This window comes from Balaenoptera ricei, chromosome 18 (genome assembly GCF_028023285.1).
Source record: "Balaenoptera ricei isolate mBalRic1 chromosome 18, mBalRic1.hap2, whole genome shotgun sequence".
NCBI classification, from domain to species: Eukaryota; Metazoa; Chordata; class Mammalia; order Artiodactyla; family Balaenopteridae; genus Balaenoptera; species Balaenoptera ricei.
This window is the reverse complement of record NC_082656.1, coordinates 16,148,796-16,169,825: the sequence shown is the minus strand read 5'-3', so window position 1 is coordinate 16,169,825 and position 21,030 is coordinate 16,148,796. Positions and strand designations below refer to the sequence as shown.

Here is a 21,030-nt window from a genome sequence, read left to right as displayed (position 1 = left end):
GCCTAGATGAATTTCACCCCAAAACGGCGCACAATAATGTTGTCAAATTGATTTCTGAAATCTGTAGAAAAGGCACAGGCTACTCTTCAGACCAGCAATCCTGGCCTGGGGACCTATCCTAGAGAAATACTCAAAGGTCAGCATGAAAAATCACATACAAGGATGTCCACTACAGCATGGCTTGTGAGGGGGGAAAAACAGAAGCAACCAGAATGTCCACCCGTGAGAAAAGAATAAATACACTATGGTGCATCCATACTGTGCAGAGGTGAAACTAAGTAACACAGATGCTTATGTACCAGCATGAAACACCTCCAAAATATATTGTTAAATTGGGGGGAAAAAAAGGTTGGAGGGGGACTTCCCTGGTGGTCCAGTGGGTAAGACTCCACGCTCCCAAGGCAGGGGGCCCAGGTTCCATCCCTGGTCAGGGAACTAGATCCCACATGCATGCCACAACTAAGAAGTCTGCATGCCACAACTAAATAAAAAAAAGATCCCGCATGCCGCAACTAAGGCCCGGCGCAGCCAAAATAAATAAAATAAATAAAAATAACAACAACAACAAAAAAGGTTGGAGGTTGGAGAATACACACTACATGATCTCATTTATGTAAAACAAGCAAATATTCTAAATCCACACACACAAGAACCTAAAGATTTCTCTGGAGATATAGATAAGCATTAACACTATAGATACGTGTTAACACCACTGTGCGTTTCAAAACTGTGCCTGAAAAATATTAAGTTTTCAATGAGCATTTGCTGAATGAATGAAGACGTATGTACATGAGCAGAAAAAGACTGGAAAATGGATCTGCTTTTCGTGCTAAATATTTCTGTACTGTTTGCATTTTAAGAGGCCGCACTAATGTATTACTTGCATAATTTAAATGAACTCAAAATAGTTCTTCAAAAACAAACAAACAAACAAAAAAGCATTGCAGGACCTGGATAGATCATAAAGGGGGTCTATGCACCAACTCTTGAATAACTTTTCAAGGTAGCTAATTTAATCATACTGAGCCATCAGGGATCTTACACAGCAACTCAACTCTCACTTTACCCCTCCAGCATCAAACTTCTCAACAGCAGACGAAAAGAAAAGTGGTGCGTTTTAAACTGTTCTGAAAAACAGTTAATAGCATGCCCTTCCTAAAGGGTGTTCTAACAAACCACGCGCCGGGCCTCCCCCGCGCACACCCAGGACCACAGTAAGGACCGCGGGTGGGCGCGAAAGGTCCTCCAGGCATGTGTGCGCACACAGAGCCCGGGGAAGGAAACTCACTCTCCGACTTGCCTTTTCACGATCTGTAATCTGTCTCTCCTGCTCAGGCTTCATCTCCCGGAGGAACTAATTTCTTCTGAGATGCAGCCTAGAGCCCAAGGTCACCTGGTCAGGGGAGGAGAAGCGCGGTGTTAAAACCCAGGGCGAAGAGGAGCGCGCAGTGGATGGCATCCTCGTGGTTCGGTTCTAACCCGAACCGACACCTGCATTTCAGACAAGGAATCGTCAGCCCTCATCCCACCGGCTAATTCAAACTTGCGCGCCATTGCGCCCCTAGTCCTGGGGGGCGCAGGGATGAGCACCAGAGGGGAAGGTGGGCCGGGAACCCTCACCCACACCCGGAGACGGGCCTGCCGGTGCCCGAGCGTCCTCGGCCGAGCTGAAACCCAGGCGAGGCGGACCCGTCCCCCCTCCCGGGTCTCCGCTACCTCTCGGGCCGGTGCGCAGAGGTCTTCAGCCTCGGGCGTGCGCCGTAGAGAAAAGGAGGGCGGGCGAGCCGCGTAGACCAGGGCGGGAGATGCAGATCCCAAGGCTCGACCACCGCCGGCTGGGAAGGTGCGGCGTGGCGAGGACCGGCTTCGGGTCCGCTCTGCGCAGCTCCCTCTGGAACGCCGCGCCTGGCTCCAGAGCGCCGCGGGTCCGAAATGCCGCAGCCGCTGCGGGAGTGAACTCCGCACCTGGAAAATCGATCTGAGACGCGCAAGAGCCTCCCATTGGTCTCCAACGGGCGGCAGGCTCTAGACTGGGGGCGGGGGCGCCAGAGCGGGGTCTTCAGTGGGGGAGGGGGCCGAGGGCTGGAGCGCCGGCTGTCCATCACAGGCCACGCCTTCCCCATGCCCAACGCCCCCTATGGCTCCGCCCATGGGGGGCCGGGCCCGAGTACGCCACGCCGAAATCTTGTCCACCCCCGCGGGAGATTCTATTGGCTGGAAGGCCGTGGGAAGCTACTACCAGCAACCAATTGAAATGCACACTCGGCCCTGTGTGGGCGGGGTGACCGCACGCTTCCTCAGGAGCCAATAGAGAAGAGGAACAACGAAGCGCTTCCCGAGTTCGGGGGTCGGCGGAAGATGGCGGCCGCCGAAAGGGGTTGGTGCTTGCGCGAGTTATTGAGGTGAGGAGCGGGTGGTGTGGGCTCGCAGGCGTTTTCCGTACCGCAGTGGTACTTGTCCTCCCAGTACGACTAATGTTTGAGAGGAAGGGCTTTCCTTGTCACGAATCTAAGCTATTTTCTCAAGGCCAGTGACCATTTCCTCTCCCTTTGGGGTCTTCTAGATAGACAAAGAGGCTGCGTTAAAGACTCAGTTTACCGCGTTTTCTTTCCCTGCCCCACTGCTGGCTGAGGGCTCGAGTTTCCCTCCCGGCTTTAGCTTCTTCTGTCGCTTATTCGCACTCCTATTAGTCTGTCATAAATTATTCGCGTTCATTCCTCATTTTCCTTTACGGTTGAGGCACGAATCATTTTCCAATCTATCACGCTCTTTTTGGTGAAGAAGAAACCGGGTCTTCCTTTTTCTTATCTTAGTTTGTCTTCTTTCACTCACCAGAACTGTCATTGTTAGCATATGTCATTTAAATGTCAAGTTTATGTTGAATCCTCTTCTTGATTTTACATTGATTTCTTTTCTGATTGAAGTAAGAATAGTTATGTAAAATATTTATACCTTTGTCTTCATTGCATAGGTAATACGTTGTTTCTTGTAGAAAAGTTAGGAAATAAATGAGCAAAACAGAAGTCTCCAGGAATGCTACCATTCAGAGATAACTATTGTTAACATTTTGGTGAAAAAACTCCCAGACCTTTTTTCCACATTTGTTGTTGTAATACTAATGTATTTTACATGTGTTGACTTGCGCTAGTAAAACAGGAGACCTAGTATATTCTACCTACACAGCTCTTTTAACACCTACATATTTTTGTTCAGGTTGAAATTTTATCATTAATACGATAGCATCCTGAATGGCAGTGTATATGTATTCTCTCCAAAATTCAGGTATTATTTCTTCTTCATTATTGCCCCCTCTACTTCAAATTCTGTAATGATTATTTAAATCATTGGAACAGGAAAGTCTATTTTCAGTGCGTTCATATTCTTCCCTGCCATTTGAAATATCCCGAACTCCCTGCTTTGCACATAATAATGACTAAATAAAAGTTTGCTGAATGGAATGATTCACTGTTGATTACAGTTATCTTTTTAAAGTCTTGTGTTTAAATATGATTAAATATTTAATGGCACACATTTTAGTTATATGTAAACAAATTCTAAAATGGGTAATTTTGATGTGCAAGTACTGTAGGATGTTTAATAAATTTCTTTATAGAACCTGTATGTGTATCTTTGAAACTAACAGACTCAAAACAAAGGACTGGTTCAACTTTAGTCATTAATATGATTGTTTTTCTGATTTTCAGTTGAATAGTTCAGTTTGAAAATCCTATCATATTTATTTTCCCACTTAAGTCATTTGAAGGAAATGTCATAAAAGTCTTTGGATTCTGTGAGTCAGCTACATTTTAAATTAAACAGACTTTTTGTCTTATCCTGGGAAAGCTAACTGTCCAAGATAATACGGCTTTTATGAACTGATATATTCCAAACATTAAGTGGCCAATCTTACCACTTCTGTCAAACTTTCTTCATCCTTTACAGCAGTGGTTCTTAAAGTGTGGTCCATAGACCACCTGCAAATCCCCAAGACCCTTTCAGTGGGTCCTCAAGGTCAAAATTATTTTTATAATAATGTTGGGATAACGTTTGCCTCTTAAATTCTGTTGACATTTGCACTGATAGTGCAAAAGTAATGGTGGATAAAACTGCTACTTAGCACAAATCAAGACAGTGACATCAAACTGTACTAGTAGTCATTGTGTTTCACCTCCATGCACTTGCTAAAGCCAGTTTTTCTGAAGAATGTCCTTGATGAAGCAGTAAAAATTATTAACTTTCTTAAATCTCAACCTTTGAGTACATATCTTTTAATATTCTAAATGACAAAATGGGGGGAACACATAAAGCACTTCAACATACCGAAGTAAAATGGTTATCTCAAGGAAAACCTCTTGTATGATTGTCTACATTGCAAGTTGAATTAGACACCTGCTTTTTACAGGACACAGTTTTTATTTGAAAGACCGACTGACAGACAAACTGACTTGGGTATTTAGTAGATATTTTCTTGAAACTGAATGATTGACCCTGTCACTTCAAAGAAAACAAGTGACTGGGAATTCTCTGGCAGTCCAGTGGTTAGAACTCTGCACATGCACTGCAGGGGGCACAGGTTCGATCCCTGGTCGGGGATCCCTGAAGCTGTGTGTGCAGCCAAAAAACAAAAAACAAAACAGAAACAAAGAAAACAAGTGACAGAATTTGTTGCTAATGATAAAGTTTGAGTTTTCAAGTGAAAGTTAGAATTTTGGGAAACTTGTATCTGCCATTCTGACCTTGACCATTTTCCAATACTTAAAAGATTTTTTCTGATGAGATTGGTAGTAATCTTAACAAATGTGATTTTGGGGTATTGTATAAAGAAATGTGTCAACATTTGGAAACTCTCCATAACTCATGAACCAGTATTGCCCAAATAAGTTACAATGTTACAAAATCACATATACAGAAAAGTTCCATTCAAAGGGCAAGATAAACCAATAGATTTCAGTGTAACAGCATGGAAAGGGCATTGATAGGGTTTCAGATTCCATGTTGCAATTGACTGTTAAGAAATTGCCACTTGTCTAATTTGGTATAGTATTACAGAAAAATATTCGTAGCCAGAATAGGCCATTTAAAGGCCATTTAAAAATACTCCTCTCTTTTCCTGCTACATATGTGAGTGAGCCTGGGTTTTCTTCATATACTTGAACCAGAACAACATATCATTACAGATTGAATGCAGAAGCACATACGAGAAGCCACTATCTTCTGTTAAGCCAGACATCAAAAACAGTGACACCCTCCTTACTATTTTTTTTGGTTTAGAAAACATAAGTTTTTTAAAATAAAAATATGTTTATGTTATATAATGGATTTATTTCTTTAGTGGATTCATAATTTTTAAAAAGCTTCTCAGTTTTAATGTCTAATATGTTAAATATTGGTAGATATAATCAGTGTAACAGTGGTTCTCAGTCAGAGGTGATTTTGCCCCTGCAGGACATTTGGCAGTGTCCCAAGGTGTTTTTGGTTGTCCTGGCTGGGAGGATACTCCTGGCACCCAGTGCGTCAAGACCAGGGATGCAGTTAAACATTCTGTAATGCACACAACAAAGAATTATCTGGCCCGAAATGTCAGTAGCGCTGTGGTTGAGAGACCTGATGTAAACAAAAACTGTACGGGGTCCTCAGCAGTTTTTTTAAGAGTATAAAGGTGTCCTGAGACCAAATCATCAAGTAATGGACTTGTTCACAATAGGAAATCCCACATGAGAAATTTATTTCAAAACTAAATATCAATAAAATATTTATTCCTCTAAAGAATTTGTATGTTTTCTACTTAGGGACAATGAAAACGATGTAACTACACAGAATATCCCCCTATTTGGTTTGGTCACTGAGCAGCCCAGAACCCAATCTGCTGTTCACTACTGTGGACAAATTGAGAACCTGCATCTCTGTGCCCTCCACCCCCGTCTCCGCTCCCCTCCCCACGCCCCAACATACTTTAACCGTATATACGTTCCCTGGTCTTGACTTTTCATTATTTAAGTTTTAGTATTTTATTGTTTTTATGTCTTATAGGCCCCTCAAATCCTTTATAAAGGGTAGGCAGGGTATTAAAAAAAATTGTTAGGTACCAGCTACATTAGCCGACCCTATGAGAAAACCATACCTTGAGAAAACAATTTAACATAATTTAAGATACATCTGAGGAGAAACTAACACACCGTTGTAAAGCAATTATACTCCAATAAAGATGTTTAAAAAACAAAATTCTCACACACATGAAGTACTGTTTCATAAGGTTGTGAGAAAGCCAAGGTAACGGTTTCTATTATTAAAAGTTTTGCACTTCGGTATGACACATTTGTCATATTGAAACACCCCCCCCCAAAAAAAAAAGAGACATCTGAGGATGTAATAAAATTTTGCATTCAGTCAACAAATGTTTTTTGACTGCCTTCTCAGCCAAGTATGACGCTAGGCATTGGGATATGGTGGTGAACAGGGCTGGGTCCTTTGCAGAGCCTCAGTCGACCTGGCAGTAACAGGGAACCTTGCAGCAGTGACTGTGGGAGTGAATCTGCCTACATGCAGGAAGTAGAACAGTCGTGGATGTTTGGCATCTCATTCAGAGGCACACGGGAAGACAGTGGTTTCAGGGTCATGTAAACAGATCAGATGCAAAACTCAGAACTGAACTGGAAAAATCTAAGCTCCATTCCCCTTCCCTCAAAAATCGTTCTACTTAGTAGTTCCCTGGCCGTCCAGTGGTTAAGACTCCGAGCTTCCACTGCAGGGGTACGGGTTCGATCCCTGGTTGGGGAACTAAGGTCCCGCAAGCTGCATGGCAAGGCCAAAAAAAAAAAAAAAAAGAAAGAAAAAAATTCTGCTTGAGGCAAAGTGAGATAATAAAGATGATTTAGTGTCTCACCAAACTTTTAACTATGGAATATTGACTATGGAATATTTCTTTGGGTTACATATTGTCATTTTGAGGGTCAGATGCCTTTCCCAGTCATATCTTGTTTAGGTTAATAATTAAATTTATTTTAATCCCTTAACACATATACTGAGTTAGGAGAAAGGTAGCTCAACATTGATTTTTACTGCTGATTAAAAAGAAAAAGTACATTGAATTGCCAGCGTGCTGTGGAATTAAAGGGGACCTGCACTTTTGACATTAGATATTTTGTAGCATTAGAATTTTAATAACTGAGTATTTTGTTAGGCTCACAAGCTATAAAAGTTTTCTTTGCTGCTAATATATAAAGCAGTTATGTGAAAGTAGACTTCAATTTGTAGCCTTTCTTTTTTTTAATGGGCATTATATCCATTTTCACCCCCCTTCCCCTCTCATTTCAGGTGTTTTCATTCATTATTCTTCCCTGGGCTAATTGTATGTGGAGTTTTATGTGTGTGTTTACTCATTGTCCTTTGGGGAATCAGACTGCTGCTACAGAGAAAGAAAAAGTCGGGCTCAGCTAGCAAAACTGGGAAAAATCAAACGGTGATTGCATTTTTCCATCCCTACTGCAACGCTGGCGGAGGAGGAGAAAGAGTGTTATGGTGTGCCTTAAGGGCTCTACAGAAAAAGTAGGTATGCATCTTTCTTAACAATTTGGTACATTGTTACTATTTTTGTAAAAAATCATCACCCAGAATGTATCTTTCTCTAGTCATAGCCAGGGATTCCTTTTTTAAACTATTCTTCAGTAAGGAAACACTGCTCATATGCCAACCTGTCTTACAAGATCCTACTGCATTTTACTTGATATGATAAACAGAAAGGGAAAGTATCTGCCCTTTTATGGCATAATTTAGTGGGGATAACTTGAGAGAGTATGTGGAGAAGAGATTAAATAATAAACAGAAATATACCAAGTACTGTGAAGCACTTTAAACCTGAATATTTTTAGTCAATGGTGGCACACAGGAAATAATCTCTCTGAAAGCATCTATTTGATTCTGATTTTGATATCATTATCAGTTGGATAGTCTTAAGTAAGTTACCATGTTAGAAAGAATTTGGTGTTACACATCTTTTAATGTTCTAGGCTTCCTTCTCCCCACCCCTATCCCACAAGAAAAGAAAAGGCACAGCAAAATACAGGTTCCATTATTGTTTGATTTTATGAGGAAAACTATTATCCTTCCATGGCGACCCTACTTCCTGGCACACGCCCTTCATTCAGTTTCAGAGTCTTCCCGTGTAATGCCCTTAGCTCTACATTTCTACATTCTTGGCCCTTCTTGGCTTCTAGCCACCGTCCCTGTGTATCCTCTGCCATCTCCCATAACTGCCTAAATCCAGAGAATTTTCTTAAATCCCAGCTTAATTCCCACCTCCTTGAAGCCTTCCTACTGTAGTCCATACTGATCTTTCCTTCTCGTAACACTGTGCATTAGCCTTGTCTCTAGATTACCCTTGAGGGCAGTGGTCAGGTTTCATGATATCTGTACTCATACTCCCCAGCAACCCCTGTTACTCCTCTACCTGACTGATGAGAAAAAAAATGCAAGTAATTAGTATGACGTGGAAGATACTTTTTCGTCTTGCTCCTGCCGCATTTTGCTTCTCCTCCCTGCCCACCCCTCACACGCACTTAGCTCCAGCATACTGACCTAGGAGCATCACGCCCTCTCAGGATTCCTTGCCTTTCCATCTAGTGTTCCCTTCTCTCTGAAATAACCTTTTTCTCCTTAGGTAATTCCTACAAGTCTTTCCTGACTCAGCATAAGCTACAGTACACTTTTCATTCCATCTCCCTATATTTGGGGAGTGGGGGAAGCGAGGAGGACCTGCTTATGTATTCGGTTGGCCAAAAAGTTCATTCAGGTTTCTTTGTAACATCTTATGAAAACCCCAAACCAACTTTTTGGCCAACCAAGATCAAGCACTGTTCTAAGGGATTGAGTTTAAATGGTGAACAAGATAGATCAAGTCCCTCTTATGGACCTTAGATTTCAGTTGAGAGAGAGACAAGATAATAAACAGGGAAAATATCAAATGGTGAGAAGTGTTATATAAGAAATTCAAACAGGGTAATATGAGAGTGACTCCACCCTTCAGAGTGAGTAAATTAGGTACAGTCTCTGAGGAAATAGCACAACTAAATTCTGACCGACAAAAATAGCTGACATTTACTGAGCTTTTACTGTCTGCCGGGCGTGGTTTGAAGTGTTTCACATGTGTTAGGTGACTCAGTCCTCGTTAACAGCCTAGCGAGGTGGTTACTGTTATCTCGTTTGACAGACAAGGGAACTGAGTTCCTAGAGCCCATGTTCTAAACGTATGCTCTCCTGCTCACTTTATGAAAAGACAGTGAGGGTGGGAAAAGAGAATTCAAAGCAGAGGGAGCAACTGCTGCACGTCCCCTCAGACTGGAAGGAGCCTGGCTTGTTCCGAGAAGGGAATCCAGTTCGGCTGAAGCCTGCTGAGCAAGTGAGAGAGATGGGGGGCGGGGGGTTCCAGAGGGAGGCGGCGCCCAGTACGCAGGGCTTGAGCGAGCAAGGGGAGGAGTTTAGACTTTATTCCAAGTGCTGTGGAAAACCATATGAGTGTTTTAAACAGAGAGACGATATTCTGCTTATCTATTACTGCTTAATAAACCACCACAAACTGAATGGCTTAAAACAAGAATTTATTATTATTTCTCAGAGTTTGGAAGTTGACAGGCCCTGTTTGGAATCCTTCACGCTCAAACTGTTGCAGTTAGGTGGCAGCTGGGGCTGGAGTTGTCGGAAGGCTTCTTCACTCACAGATCTGGTTCCTGGGCTGGGGTGACTGGGTCAGGCATCTCTGTCACCAAGCAGCCTCTCCGTGTGACTAGCTTGGGCTTGCACACAACATGGCGGTCTCAGGATAGCAGGACTTCTTACATGACAGCTGTCTCCCCTTAGAGTGAAGTAGAAGGTGCCAGTCTCTTAGAGCCTGGGTCCAGAAACTGGCACAATGTCACTTTTGCCATATTCTATTGGTAAAAGCAGTCAAGAGCCCACTGTTACTCCAGGGGAGGGGACATAGATCCACCTCTCAACCGGAAAAGTGTCAGAGATTTTGTGGCCGTCTTTAAGCTGCCAGAGATGACCATCCTTTTTACATTTTAAAAGGCTCAATCTAGTTGCTGGGAGGGGGGCCAGGGAGGAGCGATTAGATGCTCAGCCTTTAGACATCACAGCATCCTGGGCTCTTCATCAGTACACAGCACATTATTTGTTTATATATCTGTTCTCTCCACTGGACTGAGCTCCTTGAGGATGAAGACTCTCCATCATCCCTTATTCTCTAGAACCTAGTAGCTCACACTAGATAGTTAATAAATGTTTTATATGACTGAGAGAATAATTATAAACACAGCCAGAGTGAGGCCAAAGTGTTAAAATCATAAGAATGTACTTTTCCATATTTCCATTATGATTATATCTAATTGTGATGCAGGCACGAGGTCTAGCTTTTAAAACCTTTGTGCATTTCTCAGGTTAAAAACACTAATGCTTTAGGATTTATGATCCTATCTAAAGATACCTTTAGTGAATTTTAACTCTTGTTTATGAATATTTTATTAATATTTCATTACCATTATAATGCTGAGAAAGTTGTCAAAATTTTTGAATACTTCTTAAAAATGAAAATGTCTCATTTATAAATCAGTAATTTTGTTGATGTCTGCTGTATGCAAAACTCTTACTGGAGGGAAAAGCAAAGAACTAGAAGTCTCCTTTGGAGGACTGACATTTTAGTTGTAGGGCAGTGGAAGACCTAGGAGAGAGTGGAGTCAGTAAAAAACAGTGGAAAACATTTTTTTAGTCTAAAAATAAGCTTCTTTATGATTGTGAGAAAATAATTATCTACAACGTTTTGCTTGATTTTAACCTAAACTAATGAAATTCTTAACTGTTACATTCTGTTTTAGGTATCCTGAAGCAGTTTATGTTGTTTATACTGGTGATGCTGATGTCAGTGGTCAACAGATACTGGAAGGTGCTTTCAGAAGATTTAACATCAGATTAACTTGCCCAGTGAAGTTTGTTTTATTAAGGAAGCGCTACCTTGTGGAAGATTCACTCTATCCTCATTTCACCCTGCTGGGCCAAAGTCTGGGATCCATTTTTCTTGGCTGGGAAGCTCTGATGCAGTGTGTTCCCGATGTTTACATCGATTCGATGGGCTACGCTTTCACTCTTCCTCTGTTTAAGTATTTAGGCGGTTGCCGAGTTGGAAGCTATGTTCATTATCCCACCATCAGCACTGACATGCTCTCTGTAGTGAAGAATCAAAATGTCGGATTTAACAATGCAGCCTTCATCACCAGGAATCCTTTTCTCAGCAAAGTAAAGCTTATCTACTACTATTTATTTGCTTTTATATATGGGCTTGCTGGTTCTTGCAGTGATGTCGTCATGGTCAATTCTTCTTGGACGCTAAACCATATCCTCTCACTGTGGAAGGTTGGGAATTGCACTAATATTGTTTATCCACCTTGTGATGTGCAGACGTTTCTGGACATTCCCTTACACAAGAAGAAGACAACCTCAGGACATTTACTGGTTTCGATTGGCCAGTTCAGGCCTGAAAAGAATCATCCTTTGCAGATCAGAGCCTTTGCTAAATTGCTGAATAAAAAGGAGGCTGAGTCACTTCCTCCACTTAAACTTGTCCTCATTGGAGGTTGTCGTAACCAAGACGATGAACTTAGGGTAAACCAACTGAGAAGGCTTTCTGAGGACCTAGGAGTTCAAGAAGACGTGGAATTTAAAATAAACATTCCATTTGATGAATTAAAGAATTACTTGTCTGAAGCAACAGTTGGTCTGCATACCATGTGGAACGAGCATTTTGGGATTGGTGAGTTTGTCCTGTAAACAACTTGTTTGGTGCCATGAGATATGCATTTTAGGTGATTTTGATAAAATGATAATATTCCGGAAGTTTTCAGCAAGTCCTCAGTCTCTTCCCCGAGTCCACCAAGTGTGCTTTCCTCATTTGAGACCCTGTAAAACATATAATCAATAACAATAGCTAATGTTTATTGACCACTCACTGTGTGGCGGTCACTCTCAAGGTCTTTACAAGTATTATCTGACTTAACTCTCTCTGGAACTTCACTTAATAGGTATTATGATTATTTCCATTTTATAAACTCAGGCACAGAGAGGGTTTAGAACTTGCCTAAGTTCAGTCACACAGTAAGAGATAGAGCCCAGATTCCAATCCAGACAGCCTCTGCTCTTAACTACTGTATTTTCTCTCCCCACCTAACCCCGTCTATGTGCTGGTTCAGATTCCTGGGCCTCATGCTAATCCCACTGAGGAGCCAGATCAGAATTTCTGGGTGGGCCCAGGTGGAGGTGTTTTGGTAAAGCCCCTCAGGTGATTCTGTTGTGCATCAAAGGCCGAGAACCCCTGTCTCCAGGTAGGCTCCTCAGAAGAACCTTTTGGTTCTTTTATTGATTGTGTGCTCATTACTGCAATGGCCTCAGGTGTTCCGTTTGGACAGACGTGTGAATGGTGGTGGCTTTCGCCCAGAGAGGCCTCCAAGAGCAGAGGCAGGTGAGGGGCTGAGTTTCGAGCATGTGGGGTGGAATTGGCTGAGGGACGTGTGTGTGTCCAGCAGGCCCCATATGTGTGAGTCTGCAGTAAGGAGAGGGAGCTGGCCCAGCAATACAGACTGCGGAGTTGTCCAGGTGGGTACCGCAGCCCGGTGGGCGTGGATGTGGACGTGGGTGTGGACGGGATGGCCTAAGGGGAGTCTGTAGAGCAACAGGAGGCCCGCAGTGCAGAAGGCTGAGAACAGTGAGAGGCCACAGGTTGGCAGAAGGGTAGCCAGTGTAGGAGAAGGAAGAAAGGCAGGCAGAGAGTCATGGAAGCCAAGGCAAGTGAGGGTTTAGGGAAGAAGGGAAAGGGCGACAGATTCCAGTGCTGCCCAGATGCTGGGCAAGACGAGGGCATGGTGGGCGACCTGGGCGAGAGCAGTGTCACTGGAGGAGTGGGCGTGAGGGTCACTGGTGGGGGGTGAGTGGAGCGCTGAGCGCAGATGAGCCAGTGGAGCTGGTGAGTGCAGACCGCGCTGGCCCTGGGTTATCTGTGAAAGGAGGATGGAGAGACGCTGGCCAGGGGAGGACTTGTGACCTAGAGAGAGGGTGTATGTATGTGTGTGTGTGTGTGTGTGTGTGCGCGCGCGCGCATGCGCACGCGCACGCGCACCCTCACGGAGACTTTGTGTTTACAAGTTTGAGCTAGCTTAAGTGCTGATAGGAAGGGGCCAGTAGAGAGGGAGAAGTGGAAGATTCTAGAGGGAGAGGGTAAAATTGATTAGGTCAGAGTCTCTAAGAAAGTACAGAGGAACGGTATCCAGCCTGGAACGGAATATTATGGTGTAATCCATATTTTTCAAATAAGAGTTCAAATTAAAGCATTAGCAGAAAATTCTGTAGAGATTTCGCCCGTGTTGAAGAAACAGTTGTTAATGATTTAACTTCTGTGCATCTAGGATGATATCAGCTCTGTACCATCCTTTGGAGAAGTAAGAAAACAGTAAACCAAATCATTTTCTGAAGGGCTTAGTTCTATCTAGAAACATGGTAAGAAAGGCTGGCTAGAATAATTTATATCCTCACCTACATCATTTGGCAGAAACTAATCAAAACTTTCATTTAGTTCAGCACTGCTATTGGGCGGCACACAGTTGTCTCAGATTTGCCAGAAATCCAGGCAGTAACAAAAGCACCAGCCTTACTTAGTGTGCCTCACGAAGATGGCTTACTTTTTTCCGGTTTTCTCCTAATGCTGTAATTTGAACATTTTGTTTTTGATATCTTTTTTTTCTTATTCAGGAACATTTTATATTTTCAAAGTATTTAGGAATTCTTTAATTAGAAAAATAAAGGCAGTGGGATTATCTTTCAGGTTCTAAAAGTACCCATGAATTAAATCACTCACATCCCCCTCTTAAAAAACACAACAAAACCTTAAATCACATTGCTGTTAAGTTTTCTTATAGTAAGAAATAAGACCAACCTGCACTAGAGTACAAAAACCTGAAATTCTAAAAAAAAAAAAAAAAAAAAACCCTGAAACGCTGAGCATGAAAATAATTTATTGATTAGACATCTGGTTTATTCAAGCATAAGGCCTACCAAAGATAGAATTAACACAGCTCATGGAATAGGAAAAAAACCCCATCCAGCACCTGCTTTGTCTCAGATTTCCTGGGGACAAAATATATGCATTCTGTACTACAGCCTCACCCTAAAGCATCCACATGTGCTTGATATTAACTTGAACAGGATGTGAGAAACTTTCTGTACACTCCACTTGGCAAGCATCATTAGTGATGCAATTTTCAGAAACATTCTTAGGCACAAGAAATAGCACTGCCTGCAATGAGAGTCTTTGACAAAGAAAAGAATATCATTAAATATAATCTTACAAATAGGAGGAAAAATATACACACTTTTGCCAATGGATTGCTTCACACATCAGGAAAAATGTCAGAATCAGAGATTTTCTTTCGATGAGATTAAAACACCGATACTCAACTTTTAATGTTTTTGATATCTTTTTTTTTTTTTTTAAACTTTGGGTTTATTTATTTATTTATTTATTTTATTTATGGCTGTGTTGGGTCTTCGTTTCTGTGCGAGGGCTTTCTCTAGTTGCGGCAAGTGGGGGCCACTCTTCATCGCGGTGCGCGGGCCTCTCACCATCGCGGCCTCTCTCGTTGCGGAGCACAAGCTCCAGACGCGCAGGCTCAGCAGTTGTGACTCACAGGCCTAGTTGCTCTACGGCATGTGGGATCTTCCCAGACCAGGGCTCGAACCCGTGTCCCCTGCATTGGCAGGCAGATTCTCAACCACTGCGCCACCAGGGAAGCCCCTTGATATCTTTTTTATCCCTTTTTATCTTTTAATATCCACTAGTTATCTACCATCTTGCTAATAACATTCTCTAGTCGTCTTTGTTTTATTATCTGCAGTATATTTACTTTTTATAGACTATTCTTCTATCTGTCTGTTTTAGTAAAGACAAGTAGCATTATTATGAAGCTTTGATAACTAAAAAACTTTAAATTATTTTATTTTCACCAGGGAAGTTAAATGAGTGAATTTGTAGACATACATTTACTGAAATTGCCCATGAATCTTTTAAAATTTGTAAAGGGTTCTGCTCATCCTTGTTCTTATGAACACATTCAGAAACTTAAAAGACATGATTTCTGTTTCTCAGGAATTGTTGAGTGTATGGCAGCCGGCACGACTGTCCTTGCACACAATTCAGGGGGCCCGAAGCTCGACATTGTCGTTCCTCACCAAGGCGAGAGAACTGGGTTTCTGGCTGAAAGTGAAGAAGACTATGCTGAGACTATGGCCCATATTCTTTCCATGTCTGCAGAAAAGAGACTCCAAATCAGGAACAATGCTCGTGCATCCGTAAGCAGATTCTCCGATCAGGAGTTTGAAGTGACATTCCTAATGTCTGTGGAAAAATTATTTCAATAATTCCATACCTGTACAAACTAAAGATATTTTATATAAAATGGTTAGATACCTTCATATGTTAATATTTTTCTAAACTCATTCCCTATTGTAATAAAGTTAGTCTAAGCAAGGCCCTTAGCAGTATGTATATAACCAAGGTATTTATTTCAGTGGAACCAGGCAAAATTACCTAAATGGAAAAGGTAACCTTATATAGTTTAAATATAAAAATTTTAGAGCAGTGTTTGGTCTCAAATTCTGAAAAATATGGGTCTGAAAGAAAAAAATGAACAATCTTAATTTTGGTATAATCCGTGTTTTTAAAATCCTATTTATCAAATCACTTTACTTTAGAAATCAGGAAAGAGAATTTCCTTTTAGAAAAAAGGAAATATTGGGGGAAAAAATGGGTGATTGATAATTGATTAGTACTTCAGAATTATTTTGACATTTTTGGAACACAGAAAAATTCTGGTATGTTTAAATTCAAGCAGTATTGTGGATAAAATTTTTGAATCTATCTAATGATCCTCTTAAAAGAACAAAAACTTTAAGCAGACTTAATCATGTTCTAAAAGCATGTAGTCAAAAGACAGGCTCACTGTGATTGCTCTATGTGTGTGCGTGGGCATGTAGAGACCAGGGTACTGCCAGTAATCCTATCCATTAACTAGGTATTTGTGAAAATAGTTTTATGTTTAGTGCCGTCAGTACATTTTTATGGACCTCTCATTATCCCTTAACATTTTCACATCCCAGAGGCTGTAAGTCAGCTTTTTGAAGTCATTCAAGAGGTCTGAGTCAGAACATCGCGGTAAGTTGTTTTTCTGATATTGAAGATATAATATTTGGATCCATCCGCATGGTCTCTGTAATCAGCATCATGCATTGTAAGATAGTGAGTGGCATTTTGAAAAGAGCACTGGACTAGCAGGTGGAAAAGCTGGACCTGACCTCAGCTTCATCATTTACAAACATCTGACCTTTTGACACTAGAGCTGTTCTCTAATCTTTCTGAGTGTCACCTTCTTTCTCTGTAACCTGGAGATGGTAATGGCTGTCCTCACTGCCTTTCATAGTTGTAATGAAAACAGGGAACACAGAAAGTATGTGAAAGTACTTTGAAAATTATAAAAGTTACTTTAAAGGTAACAATATATAGTAAATGTCTTCTAGAATCCTATCTTTATCAATGCATTACAATCCTATGTAGATTCTTGTTACTAAGCCAGTAACTAGGAATCAGTATAATTTAACAGGACTCCTATCCTGAATAACTAGCATGGAAAAGTGAATATATATATATGCAGATATGGCTGTTGAGACTATAACTTTTGGCATTTTCTGCATACATAATCAGTTCCTTCTAGTTCAGTAAATTGACCTCCTCCACAGTCTGATACACCTTTGTGTTAGGGGCATGTGAAAGAGGTACATTTTTCCTTTCCAGTCTCCTCTCGTCCATTCATCAATCCAACCAGCTTCGTTATCTGCTTCCAGTTACATTATTGATTCATCTGCAGGCCATCTTCTGTCATCAGATCAAAAAGCACCAAAACAAAGTCCCAGGATGTTCTGACACACCAGAGTAGCTTTGTGTTGGAGAGTATTCAATTTAGAAAAGAAAAACTGGTGGAAATTGGAGCTGGAAGGAGCCCTACAAATTCTCTAGTCCAATTTTCTCTTATTTTCAACTTTACAGACAGGAACAATTTAAAGAACTTTGATTCTGTCAGTATCACAAAGTTGTTTAATGACAAAATCAGGATTACCACCCGGGGGTCCTGACCCCCAGCCCGGTGCTTTTCCTTATCTTATAGCTAGTCTTTGAGGTAAGATTCACTACCATTGCCCACTCAGCCTACCCACCTACCCAAAGAAAATCATGGGACTGAAGATGAAGAGATTGAAATAGACAGAGCAAAAGTAGAGGATATTGGAAAGGAAGAAAGGATTCTGAAATTCCACAAAACGTGTTTTAAGCTAATTTCTTCAAAATGATTTTCATTTATCACAAACCTATCATTAGAAAATTTGCATATATGTTTCCTTTCAGTGTTCCTAATGCGGTGTTAAATGTTTGTTTGTTTCTGAATACTTGATACCATGAAGAATGTCAAAGCAATATGTCAGCTACTGTCTGCCTGGAGAAATTGAGTGACTATTAATTCCTGTAAGACGCTGCTTTTGAGTGGTCCAAACATGCTGTTTTGAACCTACAGCAGTGGTGATTCACATTCTTATTTCCAGTTGTGCATAACAAACTACATGTTACATGTTCTTTGTATAGTAATTATTTGTATCTAAATATGATTTAGATTTAATAGGTACAAAGTCTATATCTAAATAAGATCTAAAGAAGTGGTTTTATTATCTTAGATGCTTTTCCCAGTTCAGTGCCTTTATACCCCTCATGTAGTCTCCCAATTCTGAATTATTATCTACTGCTAATATTCCCAAGCTCCACATGCCAAGAATTTTTTTTAAAGAAAGAAAAAAAGTTTTTAAAGGCAAAATAAAACTGTTTTGCCTCTTGTACCCAAGAATAGGTTGTCAGGTTTAATAGATTTTTTTAAATGAATTCAGACATATAAAATACTACAGAGCTTCATACACTTTAATAATTTTCAGGGTATTTTACAAAGTCATATTCCAGACAAAATTATGAGATAGGGGCCAGTGTGATTATCAGTGCTTTCAGAATATTTGTGTATTTAATTATGTAAATGTACCCTAGAGTCCAGAACTATGATATGAATAAATAAATGAAGGTGTGTCTGCTAAATGTGTCAATGGGTACAATGAAAAAGTTACTTCTCACACTACTATATATAAAATAGATAACTAATAAGAACCTACTGTATAGCACAAGGAACTCGAGTATACTCAATACTCTGTAGTGACCTGTATGGGAAAAGAATCTAAAAAAGAGTGGATATATGTATATGTATAACTGATTCACTTTGCTGTACAGCAGAAATTAACACAACGTTGTAAATCAACTATACTCCAATAAAAATTTAAAAAGTTACTTCCATTAAACCACAACAAGAAGCTATGCAAATTACTAGAATCAAATTATGCCCATGTGATTTGCCCTACCTCACCCACTATTCCTCTTTCCCCACCCTAATTAAGGCCACCCTTGGCTTTGGAGAAGCATCAGTTCCAGTACTCTAGTGCTATGTGCTAATTTGGATCATGCATAACTGTTACAAGACACTTAGAAGGGAGGTTAAGTGTTGATAACACTTCTTGGTACTATTTAAAGAATGATCAAGTTGATTGATATCATACATAGTTACCAAAATGCATGATTTTTCTAACAAAATTTATTCTAAAGACATATGCAGGTCTGATCAGTAGTTTCAATTTAACAGATGTAGCCAAGCCTAAAACCAGAGTAAAGCAATCAGAACTGGGCCTCAAGAACATGATTAAGGTAACGGTGTGTGTAAGATAGGTAAGGTGAATTGGGCTGGAGCAGGTTGAAAAACCTTGCAGATATGCATACTTATCACATTGAATACTTCCTAATTTACAGCAAAGAACTCAAAATCTTAGAATGAATGATAAGGGTGGGTGGCTGTTACCTAAAGGAGATTTTAGCCAAGCATCTTGTTATTGGAGCAAACCTGATATGTTTATTCTTAAACACTGACCTTAAACATTCCTTTTCTTTTTTTTTTCCTGTATACAATTGATCTTTGGGATTTTTCAGGAACCATGTTTCATTTTCCATGCTTTCAGGTACTGTTTAGAATGAGAATGATACCAGCAGATTCAGTGTCTGAACCAGGTAATGTCCTGAAAGTAAATTAAACATGTATATACTGACCACTAAAAGAGCTGTAGAATTAAAGATGCTTCAATCCCTCAGGGTCATGTGTTACCTAGTTTGAAACTAACATAATGGTGAGAAATTGTTAAATATTCTTAGCCTCATGATGTGACCATACTGAGCCCTAAAAGAGTAGAATGTACTCTATACACCAAGTTGGAAGAACAGCCCCTCAGACATCACCAGGAAAATAAATAAAGATATAAAAGACTGGACACATCCCAGTTAGGGAAATCTTGATACTTACTTACATTCTCCACATTTAATATTATACCAAATGTAAATGCTAAGCAGACCTTAGGAATAATTTGACCAACCACTCCTCATCTTTGTTTACTTGGTTCAGCAATGCATCAATGTGCCAATTTAGTTTTATTTTCATTATAGACCAGATATTTCAGGCCAAATTCAACCACTTAGATATAACCACTCTTGTCCTTCATAACAGCAGGTACAACAAATCAACAAATATCTACTAAGCTCTAGGCACATGTTCAACACTGGGATTGTTATAATTAATACAAAAAGTTTAAGTCTAGTTTCCTGCCTCAAAGAGCTTACAGTCTTAATGAGGAAATTGTATTAGTATTTACTTACTCAATTAAGAAACATTTCTAGCATGGTGCTAAGCACTATATATAAAAAGATCATCATAAGAAACAAAGACCAGATATAGTCCCTGCCTTCCAGAAGTTTATAATCTATACATTTGAAACTATTAGAAAATAATTCAATGAAACAATAAAATTATTATTTGGTACATAATTGACATGCCTTATTCCTCTCCTTGCTCAATTACCTTACTCCTGTAAGTGTCAACATCAGCTTCAGAAAAGCATGTTCAATATACCTTAAGAAATTTCAAAGTCATGGTTTTATAAAACGACAGATTCATTATTTTAAATTAATGAGTTTGTATATTAGTTTTCTATCACTAGTTACAAATGACCACAAACTTAGTTAAAACAACAAAAATTTATTATCTTACAGTTCCATAGGTCAGAAATCTAAAGTGGATTTCACTAGGCTAAAACCAAGGCGTTGGCAGAGCTGCATTCCTTCTGCAGGCCTTAGGGGTGAATCCGTTTCCCTGCCTTTCCCAGCTTCTAGAGGCTGCCTGCATTCCTTGGCTTGTGGCCCCTTCCTCCATCTTCAAAGGCAGCAGCATCAAGCTGAATCCCTCTCAGCTGCCACCTCTCTGGTTCTCTCCTTTCCCTCCCTCCTCCACTTTCAAAGACTCTTGTGCTTACGTTGAGCCCACCTGAATAATCCAAGATAACCTCCCTATTTTAAGGTCAGCTGATTAGCAACCTTAATTCCATCTGCAACCTTAATTCCCCTCTGCCAGGTAAAAATATATTCACATCTTTGGGTGCATGTGGGGTGAGGGGAGCCACATAACTCTGCCAACCACATATATTATCTGAAAGATTTCTTAGCGTAAAAATATTAATTTCTATATTCAGAAGTTAGTCCTGTTGTCTAAATTGAGAAGAAAACTAATAAAGCCTTGGGATTACTGGAAAACCCTTACAATAAATGTATATTTATGACTGTTCCCGAAGAGATGCTGTAATAGATACTAACTTGTTACTTAAGAAAAAGTTCAATAATCACATTTGTATATTTTGACTGGTGGTTGATGTTCCTGGGTCTTCATCAACAATACAAATTTTGTCATCAGATGGAGTAAAAATACTCTCCAAACCTTCATTTAATTCTGCATATTTCTGTATGCCTATCCCCTCTCTTTCTTTTCA

General features: G+C 40.4%; 3 protein-coding genes across 5 annotated transcripts in view; 1 reads left to right on the top strand and 2 right to left on the bottom strand.

Annotated features, from left to right (window-relative positions):
* The window catches only part of ATP7B (ATPase copper transporting beta), a 77,195-nt gene extending 75,401 nt beyond the window's left edge, over window positions 1-1,794 (bottom strand). The window contains exons 1-2 of the mRNA XM_059902641.1: window positions 1,717-1,794; window positions 1,289-1,393 (exon numbers count right to left, since the gene is read on the bottom strand). Of these exons, the coding sequence (XP_059758624.1) occupies window positions 1,289-1,342 (54 nt within the window). The 5' untranslated portion in view covers window positions 1,343-1,393; window positions 1,717-1,794. The remainder of the gene's footprint in view (window positions 1-1,288; window positions 1,394-1,716) is intronic.
* A 525-nt stretch (window positions 1,795-2,319) lies between these two features.
* The window catches only part of ALG11 (ALG11 alpha-1,2-mannosyltransferase), a 32,538-nt gene continuing 13,827 nt past the window's right edge, over window positions 2,320-21,030 (top strand). For 2 of the 3 annotated variants that reach the window (XM_059903335.1, XM_059903336.1), the window contains exons 1-3: window positions 2,320-2,402; window positions 7,315-7,545; window positions 10,866-11,797. In XM_059903335.1, coding sequence (XP_059759318.1) covers window positions 2,359-2,402; window positions 7,315-7,545; window positions 10,866-11,797 — 1,207 coding nt within the window. In that variant the 5' untranslated portion in view covers window positions 2,320-2,358. Of the gene's footprint in view, window positions 2,403-7,314; window positions 7,546-10,865; window positions 11,798-15,178; window positions 18,215-21,030 lie in introns of those variants that run through there. The other variant, XM_059903334.1, reaches the window with a different exon arrangement.
* The window catches only part of NEK5 (NIMA related kinase 5), a 62,270-nt gene continuing 61,470 nt past the window's right edge, over window positions 20,231-21,030 (bottom strand). Inside the window, 1 exon segment of the mRNA XM_059903333.1 lies at window positions 20,231-21,029. Coding sequence (XP_059759316.1) covers window positions 20,884-21,029 — 146 coding nt within the window. The 3' untranslated portion in view covers window positions 20,231-20,883.